The sequence below is a fragment of the Eumetopias jubatus genome, unplaced genomic scaffold (assembly GCF_037043125.1).
Source record: "Eumetopias jubatus isolate StellerSeaLion01/CBP00866 unplaced genomic scaffold, mEumJub1_p1.0 scaffold_3, whole genome shotgun sequence".
Classification (NCBI taxonomy): Eukaryota; Metazoa; Chordata; class Mammalia; order Carnivora; family Otariidae; genus Eumetopias; species Eumetopias jubatus.
The window spans coordinates 88912803-88938475 of NW_028274809.1; the positions used below are offsets into that span (position 1 = coordinate 88912803).

The 25673-nt window shown below is 34.1% G+C and overlaps 1 protein-coding gene across 2 annotated transcripts in view; it reads left to right on the forward strand.

Annotated features, from left to right (window-relative positions):
- Window positions 1-25673, forward strand: part of LRP1B (LDL receptor related protein 1B) — a 1880289-nt gene that overhangs the window by 1772745 nt on the left and 81871 nt on the right. For both annotated transcript variants that reach the window (XM_088022156.1, XM_088022157.1), the window contains 6 exons: window positions 1284-1507; window positions 2213-2319; window positions 13225-13341; window positions 14942-15115; window positions 16731-16856; window positions 22359-22523. In XM_088022156.1, the coding sequence (XP_087878282.1) occupies window positions 1284-1507; window positions 2213-2319; window positions 13225-13341; window positions 14942-15115; window positions 16731-16856; window positions 22359-22523 (913 nt within the window). The remainder of the gene's footprint in view (window positions 1-1283; window positions 1508-2212; window positions 2320-13224; window positions 13342-14941; window positions 15116-16730; window positions 16857-22358; window positions 22524-25673) is intronic.

Below are 25673 nucleotides of genomic sequence, written 5' to 3' on the forward strand. Positions count from 1 at the left end.
ATGAGAGATAGAGAGCACAAGAGGGAAGAAGGTCAGAGGGAGAAGCAGACTCCCTGCCGAGCAGGGAGTCCGATGCGGGACTCAATCCCGGGACTCCAGGATCATGACCTGAGCCGAAGGCAGTCGCTTAACCAACTGAGCCACCCAGGCGCCCCAATTGTTTCCATTCTTGATATAATACCCCTGGGAATCCTTTCTCACTTTTGGTTATGCACAATAAACCTGACTATGTCAAATTAATTATGACATTAATTCCTACTGGAAGTGATCAAGTTAATTGAAGGGCGCAGAGCATACGTTATTTTCCTTACTGTCTATTTGCAAAGAACTCCCTTACTTTTCTGTCTCACGATAATTCAATAATACAATATAAAGCAGAAAATCCAAGCTAGTAAATTTAATATATGACAGATATTGTAACTTTCCTTAAAATATGTTTGAATACAGTATCTTTCTAAATGTGTCCATCTGTACTAATATTTTTTTCAATTTTTAAATCAAATTATATATGAGGATGCAGAACAACTGGGACTTCCTTAAATTGCTGAAAAGAGTGTATATTTGTACAAACTCTGAAAAAAAAATGCTAGCAGTATCTATCCAAGCTAAGTATATGTGTACCTTAAGACTCAACAATTCTAATTCTTGCTAAATAAATACTCAACAGAAATGAATGTTTGTGTCCACCAACAGGCATGTACAAGAACATTCATGACTTTTGTTTAGTGACCTAAAATTATAAATAATCCAAATGGATATCATCGGTAAAATGGTGAAAAAAATTGTGGCATATTCATAAAATGAAATACTACCCATCAAAAAAAAGTATTAGTAACTGACATGTACAACAATATGAATGAATTTCATAGATACAATGTTGAGTAAAAGAAGTCAGGAATAGAACAGTATGATACCATTTATATGAATTTGTTTAAACTATTCTATTTTGTTAGACATCGGAATTATGGTTAATCTCGAGGAATACTGACTAGGAGAAGTTATAGGTGAACCTTCTATAATTCTAGAAATATTCTAGCAGGGTGGTGGTTATACAAAGGCGGTGCTAGGTTAAAGTCCAATGTGTTGTGCACTTAAGATTTGTGAAATTATAATGTCTATAAAAATTAAGAATAAAATGGAGCATTTTTGATATTTAAAAAAACTGTGTAACAATTAACACCTGACCATGTTGATATTATTCCCATAAAATATCAATGTATACAGACCTCCCCTCTACCACTTTGCTTTTGAAAATACTGTGGTGTTGTTTTGTTTTCTTTTAGTGTCCTGAATTTAAAAGGCCCAGGGACATTGCAGTTGACTGGGTTGCTGGAAATATTTATTGGACTGATCATTCTAGAATGCACTGGTTCAGTTACTACACCACTCACTGGACCAGTCTGAGGTACTCTATCAACGTGGGGCAGCTGAATGGCCCCAACTGCACCAGACTCTTAACAAACATGGCTGGAGAACCCTATGCTATTGCTGTAAATCCTAAAAGAGGGTAGGTTAATGAGCTGGCTATTTGTATTTCTTGATATGCATATCCATTTTTAGAGATTTTCCCCACCTGTGCTCTGTAGTTTTCTTTCTATAATAAGTGTTCAACATAGAATAGATTCACAAGACTTCTAAAAATCCCTCTACTTCTGTACAAAAGTGTGTCCTTTTCATACCAAATGGTGACACAATATATATGTTTTCCTGAAAGGCTGCTACATTATACATTCTATGTATGTATGTGTATGTGTCTTATATGGACATTGCAATAAACACATAACCTGTATTGTTAACATAAGATTGAATTTTCAAAACATTAACCATAATATTGAACATATGAAGTGTAGAGTATTAGTATTTTGGCTATTTGTGATAATAAAAGATGTAGGTGTATGTATGAACAAATTTAAACAATTTTAACGCAAATCTTTCCTCTCCTTTGCTTGAATTGTTCCTTTTTTACTCTTACTTTTTCATTTATAGGCAGGGACCAAAAAGGAAAAGAGAGAAATGTTAAATAAAACTCCTAATTACCCACCCTTATTGGAGGTTCCCAGTCTGTAGGTTTAGAGTAGGGTCCAGGAATCTGCTTTTTCAGGGACTCTGGGGTGAATCTGATGCACACAGTCTGAAGAGAAACTGTTTTGGGGAGCAAGTTGAGTTACAACAGCACTATCTGCAAGCTAACCAACTTGACCTGTCTCGTCAGGATGATGTACTGGACTGTCGTTGGGGACCACTCCCACATAGAAGAAGCAGGCATGGACGGCACTCTGAGAAGGATTTTAGTACAAAAGAATTTGCAAAGACCCACAGGTATGATGCATTTCTGACACAGTCTAGAATGTTGAGCAATATGATCTGCATATTAGCATTACAATTCTTTCCAGGTTTGTTGGCAATATAATCATTTTTACAAGCAGATAAAATAATTTATAGTATGACTTACTGAAAGTCATTAACATTTCATGTTGTATTTTTCCAACTTGAAAGTCAAGGCCTTATCAAACTGCCAGTGATATTATGGGGATATTATTTGAAAACTGCTTAAGTTGCAAGGCCATTTGTAGGATTTCACATGCATGGAATTTTGACAGTTTATAATGTATTAAGGTATTTTTACTTATATATGTTAATGATGCTGGGATAGATGATAATATTCTTACAGGATCATAAACTAAATGGGCAAAGAGGTGGGAAAACAAATAATTTCTGTAAAAGGCAGACGTCATGATTCCTTGCCCTTTCATTCACAGCTCTTTTTAATTGGGCTTTAATATCCTTCCCAGCTATATCTTCTAAACTACCACTCCAAACTCTCTATACCCCCAGGACTGTTCAGGAGCTCGTGTGTTTTGTGTTTTGTTTTGTCTGCCTTTTTTTTTCCCATTGCGTTTGCCTCCCAGGCTCCCCATCTAGAATGCCCTTCTGACTTTTGTGCACCCCGCTGAATCTTACCCACCTTATATGGTCTAACTTTAACAATTCTTCAATAAAACATTTTCAGAACTGCAGGAGCCTCAAGGATTTCATGCCACACACAACATCCCTGCCCACTATACCCCAAAGGAGAGAATACATTTCTAGAACACATATTATTAAATAATTATGCTTTGTAGTATCCTATGTAGTTGCAATTTTATTTCTATTTGGCACTTACATTCTTATTAACTGTTAATGTGTCGTAGGATTTTCCTTCAACTACATTGTTTTTACTCTTTATGGGAAGGAGCAGTCTTTGGGAATTAGTTCATTTACATAAGTTTGTCCCTAGTCACTGATTTAATGAGTACTAATTGAACACCCACCTGGTATGAGAAATTGTTCCAGATGCTGAAGACAAGTTCTAACTCTAGTGAAGAGATTACCAACTCTCATGAAACTTGCCTTCCTCCAGAGGATAGAATATTTAATATACATCATGTCAGATACTAATAAGTGCTATATACAAAAGAATGGGCACTATGGGGGGGGTAGAATTATGAATAGGATTATCAAAAAAGTCATCTCTATAAAGGTAATATTTGAGAGGAGAACATCATAGAGGTGGCAAGCTGTGTGAATATGTGAACAAAGAGCTTTCCAAACAGAGCAAACACCATGTTATGAGTTAGGAATGAGCTTAGCATGTGTCAAGAACAGCAAGAATGTTAGTATACCTACAAACATATGAACAACTCAGGAAAATGGTAGAAGTGAGGGTGCCCAGGTGGCTAGGCATAGATCATCTGGGACATCAAACGCACTGTTAAGGAATGAATTTTATTCTCCTTTAAGGAGAGAGAGACATGGGAGGCAACTGAAGAGGCAAGTGGCATAATATGCTCAAATATTATTTTCATTTTTTAAAGAACTTTAACTTTCTTTTTATTTTTTTTATTTTTAATTAATTCTGGACCTACGGAAAAGTTGCAAAATTAATTTTTTTATTATTATGTTATGTTAATCACCTACAATTAATTTTAAAAAAGGTTAACAACCTACATGATGTTAACAACTTACATAATCACAGTATATGTGACATAATTTTCATTTTAAAGAAGGATTCTGGCAGCAATTTATAGCATTGCCTGTCAGAAGGTTCTTAGGAAGTCCTGAGACAAGAATTCTTGTAAAGGTTATTTATGAGGAGAGTGTTATTCAGGAGAAACCTGTAAAAGATGGAGAGAAAAAGGGAAAAATGCCAGAAAGACTCTGTCTCAGGTAAACTCTCGTTTTGGCTTGAGCCACAGGGGATGTGCTTTGGAGCATAAATCCCATGGCATGGAAGGGGTCCTGTTTTATATGCTCCATCAGTCATTGGTTGACCTTTGGGCTCTAACTTCCCAATTGAGGTTGCTGCGGTCAGTTGAGCACAATTCTCTGGGGAAGGAGGGCAAGTATGATTCCTTAGCTCTAAACAAGCAGGTAGTAGATAGGTATTTGGTATTCTCTCCAAGACTGGAAAACTGTGTGAAAAGTGTCACTTGAATAAGTACTTGAAGGATAGGTAAGCATTTGAAAGGTAGGCAGATAATCTATCATGGTGTAGATGTTATAAAGGTGTTCTTTGAAGTCAAATATACATGGTTTTGAATCCCAAGGGATTACTTACTAGCTATGAGATCTCAGAAAGGAACTTATTATTTTCAAACTTTGATTTTTATCATTAGCAAACCAAGGGATAATAACAACTAACTTAAGATATTGTCATATATATTAAATGACATAGCACTCTGAGCCAGGGGCTGCAATGTAAGGCTGCATGGCATGTTCTGTGATATTAGGAATTATGACACACATAGAAGGGGGCAGGATAGGTAATGTAACATGAACTGAGAATAAAGAACTTTAAATACCAAGGTGTTTTTACATGATTTCTTGGTCAATAATGAACCACTATACAATTTCGATTCAAGGAGTGATGTGAATAAGGTAGGTCTCCAGGCTTATTGCTTTGGTAGCATTGTGCCAATGAAATAAATAGATACAGAGCTAAGAGACCAGCTAACAATCCATTGTATGGTCCTGACAAGAGCAGAGGATAACATAACTAGAATAGTAATGGCAGAAAAGGGGAGAAGGTATATGGGAGGCAAGCAGAGTTAGCACGGTAGAATTTATTAAATGCATATGAGAATAGTGGAAGAGATAAGAAATGTGTCAAAGAGGGATAAAAAGTCAATCAATTTAACCATTCATATAATTATCTTATTTCCTTCATTTATCCATCCCACCTTTCATTAAAAAATATTGGATGCTCACTATATGCCAGGCACTGTTGGTCATCAGAAGTATGGATCCCTGCACTCACAGAGCTTAAATTCTAATGTGGGGGACCGTAAAAAGAAAAACCAAAGAAGTGTGTGGGCATGTGTGTGTGTGCACGCACAAGTGCTTGTGTGTGTAAATGGCTCTGATAGAGAGGAGTAGGTGCAGCATGCAGCAGGTGTCACATTAATTATAGTGGGGAGGAAAGGCTTTTTGAGGTATTGATGGTTAAGATTAATTGCTAAACTGTGTGAAAACATAGACATGGGGAATGATGGTACAACCCAAAGTAAAGAATGGGACCAAAGGCCCTGAGGTAGGGAAGCCAAAGAACATGGTAAACAAATTGGAAACAAATTGGAAAACAGCATGAGACAAGGCTTGGGGAGGTGGGTAGAGGTCAGCCCATGCAGGATCTCAGAGACCATGACAAGTACGATTGCTTTACATTAAGTAGATAACAGGATCTGATCAAACATCCACAGGGACATGTCAAGAAAGGAGTTGGTGTGAGGTTCTCTACCCCATGTGACTGGGTATGTGTGAGTTTTCTTCTCAGCAACTCTGCTTTGAAAACTTATGCTTCACTTATAGGCAGTAGACTCTTAGAAGCCATTTATTCACTCTTTCAACTAATATTTTTTTGTGTGCCTACTATGTGTCAGGGATAATTTTAGGCATTTGCAATATAGGAGTGAACACACAGATCCCTCTTCTTCTAGTGGTTATATAGTAAAAATATAATATTTTAAAAAGTAAATTATAAAGTAAGTTATGAAGTGTTTTGTGCTGTAGAAAAGAGAGTGAAAATAGAGCAGGACGAAGGGTCAGAAATGGGAGTGCCTGCGTGGCTCAGTCAGTTAAACGTCTGCCTTCAGCTCAGGTCATGATCCCAGGGTCCTGGAATCAAGCCCAGCATGGGGCTCCCTGCTCAGCGGGGAGCGTGCTTCTCCCTTCTCTCTGCCCCTCCCTCCCCACTCTGCTCATGCTCTTGTGCTCTTGTGCTCTCTATCAAACAAATAAAATCTTAAAAAAAAAGAAGAAGAAGAGTCAGAAATGGTGGAGAGGAGTTTGCCATGTGACATTATTAGGTGTGGAGAGTAGAACCTTGAGAAGATGCACTTGAGCAGACTGTGTGGTGCTGTTGGTCACAGGCAAATGTTGCAGGTGTGGATGAGACCCAGCTGAGTCAGTCAGATGGAGATACTGCACAGGTAATTGAAAATTTTAGTTTTGAGCTTAAAGCTTAGGGTTTAAGCTTAAAGTTTGGGGAATTAGCAAAGAAAGCTGATATTTAAAGTGCTGGACTTGTTAAGATGGACAAGGGAGGGGAAGACAAAGAGGCTTCTTAGGGTAGAATTTTGTGACATGCTTATATTTAGAAGAGACCCAGTTAGCACTGAAGGCTGTAAGGGTGTTTGAGCAGTTGGAACAAAGCAACAGAATTCAGTGTCACAATCGCTGAAGGAAGAGCTTCAAAAGAAAGATGTAGACCTTATTGGGTATACTATAGTGACTTACACAGAGAAAATGTAAATTAGCAGAAAGAGCATAAGCCTTCCATTTATTTGGCTTGAGTTAAAACTGAGCAACCTGTATAAACTTTGGAGCATCACATTTCTTATTTATAAAATATATATGATATATTTACCTTATAGAGAATTTGTAAAAATTTATTTATTTTTTAAAAGATTTTATTTATTTATTTGAGAGAGAGGGATAGAACACAAGTGGGGGGTCAGAGGGAGAGAGAAGCAGACTCCCCACTAAATGGGGAACCTGACACCCCAGACCCTGGGATCATGACCTGAGCTAAAGGCAGATGCTTAAACGACTGAGCCACCCAGGCAGCCCTGTAACAATTAATTTAAATCAGATGTGAAAACTAATATAAATTGATTAACATAATTCCTTTAATATCTAACAGGCTAAGAATAATTGTTAAAAACAATGTGCTATGTACAATGCTAAAGCCTCATATTATTCCATATAATGTCCACCATAACTCCCTAGCACTGGTAATTATTCATTTTTTAAAATTTTTTTATTGTTATGTTAATCACCATACATTACATCATTAGTTTTTGATGTAGTGTTCCATGATTCATTGTTTGTGCGTAACACCCAGTGCTCCATGCAGAATATGCCCTCTTTAATACCTATCACCAGGCTAACCCATCCCCCCACCCCCCTCCCCTCTAGAACCCTCAGTTTATTTTTCAGGGTCCATCGTCTCTCATGGTTCGTCTCCCCCTCCGACTTACTCCCCTTCATTCTTCCCCTCCTGCTATCTTCTTCTTTTTTTTTTTCTTAACCTATATTGCATTATTTGTTTCAGAAGTACAGAGCTGTGATTCAACAGTCTTGCACAATTCACAGCGCTCACCATAGCACATACCCTCCCCAATATCTATCACCCAGCCACCCCATCCCTTCCACCCCCTCACCACTCCAGCACCCTCAGTTTGTTTCCTGAGATTACGAATTCCTCATATCGCACTGGTAATTATTCTTATTCACATTTTAAAATGTCATCTAGTATATTTTGTTAATTTGATTCATTTTCTCATTGTATATCAGTCAGAATTCTGTAAGATTTTTAAAAATCCACAAGCCATATACAAAAATCTATTATTTCACTTCATGCCTCCCTGCTTAATAAGTGACTTTCGTAATACTGGAAATGCTGGTTTTGTATTCCTAAGCAGGATTTTATTCCATCAGGCAAAACATCTCCCAAAGTTATCTTTACAGTGATTAATAACTCCTGAGTATTGTCATGCTACATGTTATTGATATAAAAATGAGTCAAGAACAAATCTCATGCAAGCTTTAGGAAATAATAAATAATTTCGATTTCGTAAATAGCATATTACTAGAGAGTGATAATGAACAGTTGGAAATAAGTTAGTCATAGTTCTGCATCTGTATGTATATGTACATATTATATGTAGAGAGACATGTGTACTTATACATACGTATCCTTGAGATATCCTTCTATGGAACTACATTCATTACTTCTGCCTTCCCAGAAACATGACTTGTTTGTACCTATTTTTTCTCTCTCTTTTTTCTTGGTATATGTTTATAAATATTTGCCCTGACTCCAAGGTTATTATATTGAAATCAGTAACTATAATAACACTTCTGTTTCCCTCCAAGTGTAATATGTTATTCTTTACATTTTGGGTTCATTGGAAATGCTACCTTTCATTTCTGAATTCATGAATGAATATGTGCACAGAGATGTGGCACATTTGATTACACTCTGTACTTTAATAGGGTATAGATGATATCTGCAGGAATGAACAGCAATAGGAATAGATGTGAACTTATCTATCCCTTTATATAACCCCTAAGTATTTCAAGGTTAGAATTGTACTATCCAGCTGAATAGTTAGTCCACCACTTTGCTAGCCTTATGTTTGCTCACTACCAGCGCTGCCATTACATACTTCCCAAAATCATGATGGGAATACCTCGATTCTCTGGGCTTTCATAGCACTCATTATCTCCATAGTTGATACTTCATCATCTACTGCTTTAATGATATAGTAGAACATGAACTCTCTAGTGTATATTCTATGTATCCAATAAGACCACAAACAACCTAAATCAAAACCATTACCGGTATTCATATATACATTGAAGAATATTATAGTGCCCGTAATTGGTGTGAGCTTAAGAATAATTATGTACTGAATGAATGAAGAGATGAATGCCCACAATTTTTAACACTCTAACTCATGGTACGGTTTTATAACTTCTTTTGACAAATGGCACACTTGTTTATTTTATTAGACACTATGTTAAAAACAAAAAGGTTAATTTATCTTCTGATTCAATCAATTGTGTGGTGTTTGAGTAGCATGCTCCATGAGATTAGGAACATCATCTATTTTGTTCTTTGCTACGTACCTAGTACCTTACAGTGTATATAGTACAAGGGAAGTGTCTTGTGAATACATTTGCATTAATGAATGATGTGCCAGGTAAGGACAATTTCCAGTTTCTCTCCAGTAAGAGAGCATGTAAGATTATGAGTTTGATTTAAATAACATGTTATTTGATACCTAGAAGCTTACCAAATCCTGGCAATTTCTGAGAGATTAAAGAAGTACACATTGGCCCTGCACCATTTATAATTATTGATTGCAAATTCTTTTTTCCTTAGACAACAAAGGTCTCTAATTAAATGAAATGGATAAAAACCAGAGGATCATAGAGGAAGGGAGGGAAAAATAAAATAAGATGAAATCAGAGAGGGAGACAAACCCTAAGAGACTCTTAACTATAGGAAACAAACTGAGAGTTGCTGGAGGCGAGGTAGGTTGGGTGTGGGGTAATTGGGCCTTAAGGAAGGCATGTGATATAATGAGCACTGGGTGTTATATGCACTGAAATCTATCTCTGAAACTAATAATACACTATATGTCAACTAATTGAATTTAAATAAAACAAAATTAAAAAAAAAAACCTTAGGACTGTTTTGGAACTCCTTGATGCATTTATTTTACTAACACTCAAATAAGGGTGTGTGTGTGTGTGTGTGTGTGTGTGTGTGTGTGTGTGTGTGTAACTTTAGTTTGGAATCTAAGACTGTAGGTAGGCAACCTGTTGCAAAAAATACTTTTTTAAAAGATTTTATTTATTTATTTGAGAGAGAGAGGGAAAGAACAGAGGGTGAGTGAAAGGGAGAAGCAGACTCCCCGCTGAGCAGGGAGCCTGAAGTGGGGCTGGATCCCAGGACCCTAACATCATGATCTGAGCCAAAGGCAGATGCTTAACCAACTAAGCCACCCAGTTGCCCCTCAAAAAATACTTTTAACAATTTTTTAAAAATAAATTTGACATAGCGGTAAATACTTTCAGTTTTTGGACCCTTTTTATCACCTTTTAAATCAAGAATATGGTAGTGCACACTTGCTGGTTAATACTACCTTACAAATCTTGGCTTTCCTTTAACACAGAATGTATATAATCTTTTTCTCTATTTCTGAAAATACAGTGATTTTAATTTATTACTCTCTCCAAGTGTTCTCTCTTAAAAACCGTATTAGTATTATGGTCATCATAAGATTTTGCTTTAACATTTTCTTTTTCTATGCTTCGTTTTCTTTTCTTCTTTTCTTTTCTTTTTCTTTTATTTTTCTCTCTCTTTCTCTCTCTTTTTTAAGACCATAGTGGAAATTGGAGAACTAGTGGGAGGATCTTGGAAATTTTCAGAGTTCAACTAAAGTGAAATTCAAAAAATCCTTAAAATGTAATAATAGCCTTGATATCATGGGAGATGTTAAATAAATAACTATATGACTAGGGTCATTATTATACATTCCTAAAACTTAGTGAGACTGTGTCTTTATCTTTTAAAAGTCTTCCAAATTGTGATTCCATAATGCTTGATTAGCACAAATGGCACTTTATTTTAAATTTTCTGTACTTACACAGACTTGGCTGCAAATATCCATCATTCCCAGTTCAGCTAAAAATGACTTTCTTGGGAATTGATTTTTTTTTTCCATTTTATTTTGGTACTCTATTAAAGACAAAAAGGAGATGTGATATTTTAAAGATAGAAATGAATTTGTTCTTTCATATAAACTTCACTTTCATCTCTATAACAAGAAAAGTTAGTTGATTCCTTTATTAACTTTTTAATTTAAAAGACTATCTCTTTTATTAAAGGGCTTAAGGAAAAATCAAAATCATCGATTTGTGGATTTTTTGGAATATAAACTCCACTCATCTGAAAGCTTTGTTATATAATTTTTATCTAGCTGTAATTCCATCCAATAGTAAAATATGTGACCAGAGCTGATAAAGATGGGTATGTCTTAGACAAGCCTAGACTAATAAGGCAATATATGACACTTTTGAGAACTTTTTTACTGCTGCTGAATCTAAAGCAACAATATTGGTAATGAGACTGTATGGCACACCCTTTGTTTTCTTTTAACAAATTTAATATCCAAATGTAAAGACCAATTTTGGAGACAGTTTATTTTAATCTACTTCTTTATTATATTACATCTGTGAAAGAGAAAGGAAAGTGTTTCCAACCCTGCTTAGACAACTGTTTTGAAATATAATGGAGGGCGGCAGGAAACTTGTTCATTTTATGTTTAATGTTACCAGTAATTATACATGAAGAAGCAAAATCATAACTCCCAACATGACTCCAAATAGCCAATTAATCATTGAGCAGAAACTAGTAAAACATGGGCCACTCATTTTAATTGTTAAGTCATTTTCAGAGACTGGGCATAGTACATCTTTATATTTTACTTGAGGAGCGATTTTTTTATTTAGTTTGATTACATTTGGGCTAGATCTACATACTTAACTAAAAAATGATTCTTAAACGATCTTCACTCTGAGTTGGGTTTTTTTGTGTGTTTCGTTTTTGTTTTTGTTTTGTTTTTCATTCTGATTGTTAAATCCTGGACCTACCTACACAGGAATCCAATTAGCACAAATTCAGAAACACTTCCCAATCAGTTGCCTTGCCATGGAGGTGTATCTCAGTTATTTTATTTTATTTTATTTTATTTTATTTTGTTATGTTAGTCACCATACAGTACATCATTAGTTTTTGATGTAGTGTTCCATGATTCATTGTTTGCGTATAACACCCAGTGCTCCATGCAATAGGTGCCCTTATTGAATGTTCCAATTGGGAAAGCTATTTAACTTTCAGCTGCCAAAAGTATTTTAATTTCATTATACTGTTTTTATTATGTAATACATCATATATAAAGACTAGCTATGTCACAAAAGTTAGACATCTATAGCAGTGAAGACTTATTGTAGAATTCACGTGTTGTAGATCTTACTTAAGATATCTTTTATGTCAATGATATTTTTGTGAGAAGATACTGTCTAGACTCCAGTCACATTATGAAATTAAAAAATAAAAAATTGAATAAGTAGAAAAACATGATTTTTTACCACATTTTATTTTAGCCCATTGTTATTCACTAATAGGTAACTGATGATAAAAAAATAAAGAGAAGCAATCCCGGAGAAAATTAATGATTAGAGTGAAAAATTTAAGCACAACTAGAACCTTAATTAAGGAACTGCCATTCATTCTTCCCTACTATAAACATCAATCTTTAGAAATTCTTCCCTACTATAAACATCAATCTTAGAAAAGCAACTGAGGAGTACTGTTTTCAGGGGCTATGTTTTCTCTGTTTATGATTTTTATTGTTACTTTCCTTACTAGAAAGGAATAAATTATTGATGCAATTATCTTGAAAGATCTGTTTCAAACACAACTATCAAAAATATTGAAGAACAAAGTAAAAAAACAAAGTAAAAAAACAATGTGACTTAAATTCTAATGGTCTGTCCTTATGTATGAGTTTACACTTCAATCTTAATAGCAATGGTGCTATTCTAGATATACTAGAAGTCAATTTAGACTTCAGCATGCACACAGGTGGCTCACAACACCATAGGCCAATTCCAAATGGGCGAAAATGTCTTATGACTAAGCTTTTTATGTTCTGAGATATGTACCTTTATGAAGACACTCAAAATATAACTAATTACACTGAATTATTTTAAATAAAGTTTGGATAAATTATTTAAATGATGAGTTAATTCTGTATGTACTATAAACATAGAAACTAAATTATCATGGAAAAGTATTTTAGAAAATAGCTATGTGTAAGAGACCAGTAAGTGTGGAGAAGAAAGACATTTTAGGGTAGTTGTCCCTACGTGAAGTAAAGTTTTTACCACAGCTTATTAAATTCGATGTAAGCTATACATAGGTATCGCACATAAGGAGTACTTATTTCATTATTTTTCTAATTTTTTACAGTACCATGATGTAGATGGGGTAATTTCTTTGATACTTGAAGAAAAACTATCAATCATAATTATACAATATACAGCAGAAACATGATTTTAATTAATTTCAACTTTATTTTTGTTATTTGTCCTCATGTATTGATTTTGCAGGTCTGGCTGTGGATCATTTTAGTGAACGAATATACTGGGCTGACCTTGAGCTTTCTGTTATTGGCAGTGTTCTGTATGATGGCTCTGATTCAGTAATCTCTGTCAGTAGCAAACAAGGTTTGTGAAGTGCTTTTGTTTCATCTTTTAAATATTATTAAGCATGTTGAGTAATGGTATGTAAGTATAAATATGAAAGCTTCACATTCTGAATTTCCTCAAATTCTTTTTCCTTCCAACTTGTTGCTCTTACTAGAGATTATAATTTTCATTCCTACTAGACTAACAAAAGGCCAGGCCAGAATTTCCTTAGCACAGGACAAACATGGCCCATTGCTTCCCAGATTCAGAAAACATTCATTCTGTTCCTTCTGTACATATCACATTCTGAGCTGAACACTTCAAGTAGTCAAGATTAGTGCCTCTGAACACAAGTTTTATTTCAAATTGCAGTTAGAGCAAGAAATTAATTACTGTATATAATAAAACATCATTGTAACAATTGTACATCCGAGTGAAAAGTAGTGTGTAAAAATAACTCACCTCTACCTCCAGTGAGTGTAGAATCTACTTGTGCTCCTTCCCTGGTGCCCTTTTGTATCGCCACCTCTATGCCTATCTCCTGTTTTTTATTTTCATTCTCTACCGTCTGTGCCTCACAATTGCTTTGCCTGGCAACCTCAGTTCTTTCTGCTGAATCTAATTTCTTTCCCTTCTGTGTTTCTTGCCCTTCCCTACCACAGCCTCTTTGTTTATTAACCACAAATTGTTTATAATATGTACTTGAAGTTTTTATATTTACATATTATAAATACTGAATATAGCTTTGCTTCTTGTTTTTTAACAGAAGCAGAGGAGTTAAAAGAAAAATAATTAAAGTGAACTTTCATTGTGCCTTTACCCAACATGTGTTTTTTGTATAATGACCCAAATGGCAAAAAAAAAAAAAAAAAATTACACATTGCTATAACAATAAAGTTAACCTGTTTCAGATTAAGTACATTGAAGAAACATATATAAGTTTAAAAAAAGCACTTTATGTTTTACAATCTCTAGATAATAACTAAACTATAAATGTTGTCATTTTGCATGTTATACATTTCACTGTCCAAGGATAGATTAATTATTCTTATCATAAAAATCTCTTAAAATAAGTTATTTCTTAAAATGTGAAAAATGATAGCCTCTATTATTGTTAGCCAAACTAGTCATATGCAACATTACCATTTGCTAGTTTGTTTTCTTTATCCCATTTCTAAAAGAGACAATGGTAATGCCTTTTTTTCTGTTCTTTTTGTCATTCAGGCCATCCAATTTGATCATTAATTTGATCTAGAACACAAATTCAGAATTTTGTGAACTGCCTATCTGTGTGCAATGGATAAATCTGGCCTGTAGCTTTCTTTTGTCTGAAAACTATACAGCAGATTACTCTGCATACAGTAAGCCCCCAGCAAATGCTTTGTGGTGGTGCAGATGGTTAAAGTGATGATGGAAATGTTTTTATGTGTGAGTGATATGTTTAGTATTTCACATATTCCTACTGCAAAGAAATTGATTCTAACAACTTTACAGCTACAATTAAAAATATTATAATTCTAAAAGTTTTTTTTAAACAACAGTAGTAAGACTTTCTACATGATCTTGAATAAACCTAGTTTTAAGTCTGAGCACCTATTTACATTGCAACTTTTATAACTCCACTTTTTAAAAATTCTAGGCTTGTTACATCCACATAGGATTGATGTCTTTGAAGATTATATATATGGAGCAGGATCTAAAAATGGTGTATTTCGAGTACAAAAATTTGGCCATGGTTCAGTAGAATACCTAGCTTTAGATATTGATAAAACAAAAGGTGTTTTGATATCTCATCGCTATAAACAACTAGACTGTAAGTATATTTTATATTGTTTTTGACAAAAGACAGTATTTTAAAATATTTTAACTATTTCAATGTCTTAATCCTGTGAGTTAAGTAACTTTAATGGTGCTATTACTAGATATTTTTATCACCAAAGTCAAGATGTAAATCATGCAAAAGTTAATTTTGCATTTGATTGTGTTTTCTTGGAATTAGAATTGACTTGGTTATAAAAAAGTCTCATTCTCTTTTTCAATAAAACCTGTGTCTATACATAAACCATGGCAAGTACTGAAGTTCATCATTAGCCATTTTGAATCTTGTTACTGATAACAAGTAACAATCATAGCATCAACATTCCATCTTTAAAAGCAACTGAGGAGTACTGTTTTCAGGGGCTATGTTTTCTCTGTTTATGATTTTTATTGTTACTTTCCTTACTAGAAAGGAATAAATTATTGATGCAATTATCTTGAAAGATCTGTTTCAAACACAACTATCAAAAATATTGAAGAACAAAGTAAAAAAACAATGTGACTGAAATTCTAATGGTCTGTCCTTATGTATGAGTTTACACTTCAAGAAACTTTAAGATTTATTGATAATTTTTTACTGCAAATAAAAAGAGACTTAACCTCATTTGGGGCAATTTTCTGGAAAGGTAACAATTGATATTTATCCAAATCAGTTTTGGAATCAGATTAAAACTACAGATAGTCCCCTAAAAACTTCTGGAAATCCTATCCAAACTTGTGTTGCTCTTTACCAATGATCTGACATATTTAGTTCCAAGGTTAATATGAGGACACACTATCATCCTCTAGTTGTGTTTGATTCTTATTCATAGTCAAATATTACCACCTTCATAAAAGCTACATAAATAAATAAAACTTTGCCCTGAATATAATAGGTGTTTGAGTGGTGGTTCTAACTCAGTTAAAGCCATTCTCACAGTTACCATTTCACTACCTAGGTGCCATTTCTGTTTCATTCTACTGACAGATTCACTAAGGAGAGTCGTGGAGCAGTTATGACTGCAGAGGATGCTAATTGGGTAGAAATTTAGACAAAAATAAACGTGGCAGACATTTACATGCACACAAACTGCATGGAAAGGAAACCATGTTAAATCTAGTTTTTAGAAAAAAAGAGTCCTCTCTTTCGTTCGTGTTTCGAACAGACAAATACATACGGATTTTAAGCCTTTGTAAATACAAGGGGAAGTTGTTTCTGTCTGTTCAACAGTTCTGAAACTACCTAAAATGAGGAGTAGGTCCCCCAAAGACTTCAGTTGGCTTTACTTTTTTTACATAAACCCAAACTCTACTTCGGTATCTCAGACCAACTCTTTTACCAAAAAGAACTCAGATGGAAGAGTGGCAAAGTATATGTTTGAATAATTCCTTCTCTCTTATGGGAAGTGTAAATCAGGATAAATTTCCTGTTAATGATGGGTGTTGGGTAAGAATTTCTCTGTACCTATAAAGGAGAACGGTAACATTGAAATAAGATATACCCAGTAGGGATTTGATATGATTTCTTTTCAATGTTGTTAATGCATCCTTTCACCTTGTTGAATTTTATGTTTCTGAAAACTATTGTACTTATAGTCATGCATTTCTTTGTTTCCTTTTGTTTTAATCAGTGCCCAATCCATGCTTGGACTTAGTATGTGAATTCCTGTGTTTGCTGAGTCCTTTTGGAGCCACCTGTGTGTGCCCAGAAGGCAAATATTTGATTAATGGTACTTGCAGTGATGACAGCCTATTAGGTAGGTAAACGTCATTATTCTGTAAATAATGAATTAATTTGTATGATAAATTTTCACACCTCTTGAAACTGAACAGAATTAGCTACACAATCGTCAGCACAGTTGCCTTGATATCATTGGTTTTTGAATGCCTGCATAAACTATTCTCTCTGATAATGACTTCCTAATTGATTTACTCTACATTTATTCACAATGCTGCACTGAGCATTTACTATGCATTTAAGACTAGATTAAGAACTTTGAAGTCACACACCAAATCAAGATACTTTTATATAGCTCTTTATCAGTGAAGATAATGATATTTCTGAGGATGCCATTTCCTTACATGTTTAAACCCAACCTTAAAATCCCTTATTCATCCATCAAGTTCGTAGTGAACAACTTTCTTGCACCAAATACTAGTTTCGAGACTGAGGATAAGGGGCTCCTGGGTGGCTCAGTTGGTTAAGCAGCTGCCTTCAGCTCAGGTCATGATCCCAGGGTCCTGGAATCAAGCCCCGCATCGGGCTCCCTGCTCAGCGGAGAGCCTGCTTCTCCCTCTCTGCATACCACTCTGCCTATTAGTGCTTTCTCTCTCTGTCAAATAAATAAATAAATAAATAAATAAATAAATAAATAAATAAAAAAAATCTTAAAAAAAAGAAATAAACTGAGGATAAGAAACTAAGCTGTACTTTCTTCTGCATAAATTTGATTCACAATACATACTACTAAATAAATATTTTGAGGGCTTCTGAGCAAAACATAGTGGTAATTTAGAAGCTAAGGACTAATTTAGAAACAAAACTGACAAGATTCCTTCACTCATAGAGCTCATATTTTAGAAGCTACATTAACATTGAACAAACATTTAAAAAAGTAAAATGTTATTTCAGATGCTTATTATAAGTATTAAATAGCAAAAAGTCAAAAATAAAATAATGAAAATCAAAAACCAAAATAGTATGGTGAGAAAAGAGAAAAAATAGACAACTCTCAATTATCCAGGCAGACTGATGAGAAGAAGACTCATAATCAAGACATTAGCCATAATGGATAAACAAATTACTATTAAGCGAAAATAAAATCAGCACTTACTAAATTTTATGACACAGACAAAAACACAGTGCTCTAAAATCCCCTGAGGATCACAACATTTTTCCAGTGAGATACACTTAAGATCTCTTCAGAGCAGGACTTTCTACCTGTTGTATTTTTCTCTGTTAGAATGAACTCCTCACATGAAGACTGTGTCTTTGCCCTCAGTCAGCCTCTCCCCCCGCTTATCATTTTCTCATTGTTCTCTACTGGGAGTTATAGGCAATCTGAAGACTTCTACCTTTCCAAGACTCTAGGTGTCTAAAACTATCATGGCTCCTTCATTTAATATATATTCTTTAAGCATTGGATATGCAAAGCTGAAAAGTTTGCAAGGATGATATGGTGAATGGCATAAACACCAATAGATCTTTGTGTGGATAGTGATACATGGCCCAGAAGAGACAAGAGTTAAAACCATTAGAAGAATTCAGATGATCATCCAATTAGAGAATTGATTACAATTTTCTCTAGAATATGACCCTAGGACAAGGTCTGCCAAAACAGAGGGGATTCAGATTAAGTGGAAATGAGGGATCAGAATCCTGAGACAGAGGAACTGAAAAGGCATGAAAACAAGGCATATAAAGAAAATAGTGAGTCATTTATTTGAGTTAATCTGTAGCACGTGTGAAACAGTGTTGTGGGTGACAAGGTTAGAAATTTCTTAACAGAGAGCTAATTGTGAATCATGATTGGTATTTGGGATGAGTCCTTTAGTGCCAGTTCTTGAAGAGGTAGCTGTCACTGGCACGAGAATGCACCCTTTCTCTTTATTGATTATCTTTCCAACCAGAGTAGCTGTGATCTCAACTGTGATGATCAAATAGGAGAATTAAATGGACATTTTCAAATGTTATTAGGCACATTTTTTACTAGCTGCTCTGACATGTTCATGTAGGTAAACTATGTGTGGCCACATATTCTCCTTAACCTCTCAGAAAGAGATTCTTTAAAATAACAGTCTTTCCCTGTAGAAGATATGCCACATTTTTATTAGTTCCACACACACTCCTAACCAGTGATCTCACAGGTGCCCCTCCGCCCCTATGTACTGTGTCTACTTATACTATTGTTTGGGTGGGAGAGACCCCTAAGAGAGAGATGAGAATTCTGCACAGAAGTATTCTAATGCCACCAATGTCACTTTTCCATTGACTCTGATGTTGTCAGTGTTGTTTTTATGGTCAAGTTGTCTACAGTTTTTGTTGTTTTTGCATTATAACTAGACATTAATATCTCTTCTACATAACTCTTTTTTTCTTCTTTGCTTAGTGTAAATGATTTATCTAACACTCAGATTAATTTATCCCATAATCCCAGCAAATACCCAGGAAGAAGTTGGCCTGGGGTGGATCTGAGGCAGAGTTTTGGTTTAGGCCAAGATCTATCAATTAACTAATTTGTTTGGCCCTGTCCTCCCTTAGTCTCAGTTTCTTTTGTGTAAAATTAGATTAACAATAAATATCACTACTACTTGTAATAATAATAATAAATATTTTGAAGGCTTATGAACAAGGCATAATGTAAGTATATGTATATTGTTGTATTTAATTCCCCCAAATCCCTGATAATAATAATATGATCATTACCCCTGTTTTCTCAGATTAGAAAATTGAAGCAAGACTCAATTGATTGTCTAACGTTACTTAATAATGGTGGTCCCCCAAGGTGAACCTAGGCATTCTACACTCTTCACCATCCCCTATACACCCCAGTGCCTCTATAGCGCCCATATCACCCATGTCTAGAGTCACTGAAAAGAGCAGAAATGACTGCTTAGCACAATGCTTTGCAAAAAGTAGACACACAGCACTGTAAGATAAATCTATCATTAAGTAAGCAAGCAAATGAAATAGTTTTTTTGCTATATTAATTCATCAAATTTTATAGTTTTATGTTTGAAATGAGAAAGCATGTTTGTCTAAGTGTACACTTATCTGAGATCTAAAACCTTTTTTTAATTTAAAATCAATTAGCCGACATATAGTAAATCATTAGTTTTTGATATAATGTTCAATGATACATTAGTTGCATATAACACTCAGTGCTCATCACATCACATGCCCTCCTTAAACTTTGTAAGAAATTTTAGTTTTACTATTTCAGATTTGACTGAAAGGCATGATTACAGAAACCTCCTAAAAGTTCATTTTTTAATTTAAAAGAAAGTCTTATATTTTAAATAATCAGAGTGTTAAAAAATATTCACTTTGGCCACTATGCGTATGAGCCTTGGTAGCAGACAGTTTGGACCACCTCAGTGAGGAATATAAATAAATAGATTTCAGAATTACTGATTGGTATAGATAAATGCCAATTAATTTTTTCCTGACATTAACATTTGATATAGCCAAGTTTTTCTGCTCTTTATAATTACATGCCTTTCTCTAGCTGCTATTGTTAAATAATGAGACACTGAATATTTTTAATCTTCAGGTAAGAAATTTGAAATTCAAATGTTACTCATTCTTGGAGAAGTATTCACCTGCTCTTTCCTATAGTTGATTATAATTGCTGGAGCTTGGCTTCTGGGCGTGATTTAGTTATTGACAAAAGCAGCCTTCTTTTTCTTTATAGAACTATTACAGTTAGGTTTTGAAATTCCACTTCTATTTCATCAAGCAGTGTTATATTTTAAAATTTCTGGTGCCTGATGAGGCACATTACAGAAGTGCACATGTCCTAACATGTAGAGATTTTGAATATCTATGTAGCTTACATAGAACATTTACAGATGAAAATGAACTCCCCCACAATAATCTTAACTGTGATCATAATGCCTTAAATATTTATCTTCACTGTTTACATTCACAACTCCAATCAGGGATATTTTATGCTGAACGAATTAGAAATGTTTGGTTGAATTTTAAACTAAGTATAGGGCCCCGGGTGGCTCAGTCGTTAAGCGTCTGCCTTCGGCTCAGGTCATGATCCCAGGGTCCTGGGATCGAGTCCCACATCGGGCTCCCCGCTCAGCGGGAAGCCTGCTTCTCCCTCTCCCACTCCCCCTGCTTGTGTTCCTGCTCTCCCTGTCTCTCTCTGTCAAATAAATAAATAAAATCCTAAAAAAAAAAGAAAAGAAATCCTTTAAAAAAAAATAAACTAAGTATATATTTCCATTCTAGATCTTTCTTGAGAATTCAACCTCTCTGTTCAACTCTTTGCTTTGCAGTGAGGCAAGTCTCAGAATTGTCTGGTACTGCTGATAAATAGTCTCTATTTATGATAGTGGATGTGATATTTGAGTCATTTTTTTTTTATTTGAAGTCACTGAGGCTCTTTAAAATGCTCTTGTGATTATTGCACTGCTATATTAAAGCTTCTGCTATTTTGGGGCCAATGGATCTTGAATAAAGAATACAGGCTGTTTTGATTTTACCTTACTTTGCTATAAAAGAGGCATGGCTTTAATAGAAGGCATATTCTAGAACAGAATGCTTCTTACAATATTCTCAATCATTTGTGTTCTATTGGGATCATGTCCTGCCCTAAGTAAAGCAGTATTTCTAATGGAGTAAGGTCATGTCAACACACATAACCTGAAAAATTATTCCAGACCAATTCTTATCATAAATAAGACTCATTATATTTTTAAAAATAATTTTTCAACCCCAAGGAATAACCATCCTTTTCTTATCCCCAGCCAAAATGTATTAAGTAGACAGATTGTGACTAAATATTTTCCATATGAAAATTTTACATATGAAAATGTTTCTGACACTGTTTTATCAACATCTTGTACCAAACCTAAGTGTCTTTTAGTTTTGAGTTGTTTATACATAGTTAATAAGGATGTATACCAAAGAAGGTATTTTCATTTAAATGTTTTTCTATACTGTAAGTTATATGTGTGTTTACATATATATATATATCTAGTATATATCCATATTCCATTAAATATTCCATATCTGATATATATATACTCTATATACACTATATATATGTGTAAATCCAATATATATATATATACTATATATACACACTATATATACTATATATACACTATAAATTTATCTTACATAATTCAGTTTGGTTTAATATCAAATAGTCCTAAAAATATGCTATGTTTCCTTATGTCATAAAGAAAATGTAGTGATTGGAAAATATTTCATTTTTAGGAAGCTTCAGTTGGTTTTGTTATTTAATGTTTTAATAAATACAAGAAATGATTAATAATTTTTAAGCCTAAAGAAGAATAAAAATTAAGTCAGTATTTGTATTCACCATTCAATAGTGGTTAAAATTAATTTCTCTGTTTTCAGATAGTATTTTGCTTCTTCTACTTTTATATCAGGGGTATTTATTTGAGGAATTTTATGAAAAAAAGTAAATCTGAATATTTAATTTTTGTATATGTGAATTGCTCTTATTCTACCATCCAATGAATAGCATGCTAATTTGTACATTTCTTCTTATAACCAGATGATTCATGCAAACTGACTTGTGAAAATGGAGGAAGATGCATTTTAAATGAGAAGGGTGACTTGAGGTGTCACTGTTGGCCTAGTTATTCAGGAGACAGATGTGAAGTCAATCACTGTAGCAACTACTGCCAAAATGGAGGCACCTGTATACCATCAGCTCTGGGTAAGTATTTGAATTTCACTGTGCATTCAAATAATTTACATTTTTCCTTATATGTGAAAAATATAAAGAGGATACTTAATGTTAGAAATTTAATTCCTGGTATCTTTATAAAAAATAAATTAACACAAATTAAATTTAATAATTAATTCAACATAATAGTATTTGTTCCAAATTCAGTATACTGAAGTTCAAGTCACAAAATGTAACAATAGTAATGATCATTATCCTGTGTTGAGTGAGTAGCATGTGACAGGGCTCAGTGTTTACAGGTATTCTGATGCTGGCTTAGAATGATTAAGTAAAATCAGTTTTATAAGCCTTATATGTTGAACCCAAAATCCATTCTTTTTTATTTTTATTTTATTTTGACATTTCATGGTAGAGCTTTTTAAAAAAATATTTATCTAAATTCCAGTTAGTTAACATTCAGGTGTACAATATAGTGATTTAGCACCTCCATGCAACACCCAATGCTTATCAGATTTAACCCATCCTTCCTCACCCACCTCCCTCTGTTAACCATCACTTTGTTCTCTGTAGTTAAGAGTCTGTTTCTTGGCTTGCCTCGCTCTCTTTTTTTCCTCCTTTGCTCATTTGTTTTGTTTCTTAAATTCCACATCCAGCATCATATGGTATTTGTCTTTCTCTGACTGACTTATTTCACTTAGCATAATAGTCTCTGGCTCTGTCCATGTTGTAGCAAATGACAAAATTTTGTTCTTTTTTATGGCTGAGTAATATTCCAAACTTCTTTGATTTGGGCTGTTCCATAATATGGTTCTTATAGATAATGCTTCTATTAACATCAGGGTGCATCTGTCCCTTTAAATTAGTATTTTGTATTCTTTGGGTAAATACCTAGTAGTGCAACTGCTGGATCATAGGGTAATTCTATTTTTAACTTTTTGTGGAACCTCCATACTGTTTTCCAGAGTGGCTGCACCAGTTTGCATTCCCCCCAACAGTGCAAGAGGGTTCCCCTTTCTCCACATCCTCACCAAAACTTGTTGTTTCCTGACTTGTTAATTTTAGCCGTTCTGACTGGTGTGAGGTAATATTGTAGTTTTGATTTGTGATTCCCTGTTGATCAGTGATGCTGAGCATCTTTTCATGTGTCTGTGGGCCATCTGTATATCTTCTTTGGAAAAATGTCTATCCATGTCTTCTGCACATTTTTTAATTGGATTATTCTTTTTTGGATGTTGGGTTTTCTAAGTTCTTTATATATTTTGGATACTATCTCTTTCTCAGATATGTCATTTGCAAATATCTTCTCCCATTCTGTTGGTTGCGTTCTAGTTTTGTTGATTGTTTCCTTCACTGTGCAGAAGCTTTTTATTTTGATGAAGTCCCAACAGTGTACTTTTGCTTTTGTTTTCCTTGTCTCAGGAGACATATCTAGAAAGAAGATGTTATGGTCAATGTCAAATAGGTTATTGCCAATGTTCTCCTCTAGGATTTTTATGGTTTCCTGTCTCACAATCCATTTTGAATTTATTTTTGTGTATGGTATAAGAAAGTGGTCCAGTTTCGTTCTTTTGCATGTTCTTTTTTAATTGAACAGTTAGCCTAATGCTAAACCTTATTTGCTATTGAAAATTAAATTAGGTTAAATTTTAAAATTAAGTTAAATATAAATACACTATATCAGTACACCTGATAGCATCATAATTCCTATCTAAAATCATAACTACTTTGCTGGCATTGCAATATAGTGTATAACATGCTTTGAAAATATCAGGCTACTACATGTTAAGATATACTTGAAATTCTTATTAATTTATGCAATAGCTCTGTTTGTAAAAAGTGTTTGCTACAGTGCATAAGTGAATATTAAAATGTATTTTTCTACTTAGTGCTATTATATTTAAACTATGTTCCCATGGGAAAAATTAGCCCCAATGCATAATAAAAATATAATTTGTAAATTCCAAAATTCAGGGCAAAGGACACTGTGCAACTATTAAAGTGCAATTTATGCACATTTAATTCTACTACAATAAATGCAAATTTAGTGAAATGGAAAATTAATCCATATGATCTTCACATCCCCTACACGGTTAATTTCTGTCTTACTGGGAATTCTCACTGCTTCTATTGCTTATGCTATTCTTTGAAGTATTTAGCATAATGCTAACTGAAAGAGCCACATGAAGAAGCATTTTCAATGGAGTTCAGAGGAACCAAACTTTCTGATTTGCATTCTAATAGTAAAAGCATTACTATTTCTTTAAATTTGATAATTTTAAGTCTACAAATTTTTTTGACTTATGATTAATTGATAATTAAGTTATTCTAGCTACTTAATAGAATTCTGAAAACATATGCAGCAAGTTGACTGAAATAAAAAGGCACTAGGTCTTACTATATATTTTCATTCTGCCTAAGAGAAGCTACTCCTTACAGTAGAGTATATTCTATTGTTGTGGGAGAAATTGTAGTACTGGGACCATGCAAATGAAAACTGAATGAATGTTTGGTAAAAGGGTATGATCTGTAATTGTATTTTAGTAACACAGATACCATTTCCTTTAGGAGAGAAGCTTTTCTTACACAAATGAGTTATTTAAGGATTTTATTATTTGATTGTTAATTTTCTCATTAAGATAATAAAATTTTTGGCGTTACAGCCAGATGCTTTTCTTATATTTGCCTTTAGAAGTATTTATTTGTTTATAAGATTTTATTTATTTATTCATGAGAGAGAGAGGGAGAGAGAGAGAGAGAGAGAAGCAGAGGGAGAAGCAGGCTCCCAAGGAGCAGGGAGCCCGATGCGGGACTCGATCCCAGGACGCTGGGATCGTGACCTGAGCTGAAGGCAGAAGCTTAACGATCTGAGCCACCCAGGCACCCTGCCTTTAGAAATATTTAAACGGAAAAGAGTTTGGTACTCCAAACTATAAATGTCTTTTCAACCTGCAGTGGATCCACAAGGACAAATCTATGAAACACTGAATTTCCTGCCCTTTTAATGGATCCTGAACTATATGTGGATACAGCACAACTTTTAATGTTTTGTTCAAATCATTTGTCGAGATATTGCTGTATTCTTAAAATCTATATTAATTTTATCTTTGCACCCAGATTCTTAGATCTTGATTTACATAAATAACATGTTCAGAAAAAAATTATATTTCAAATTAGTAATAT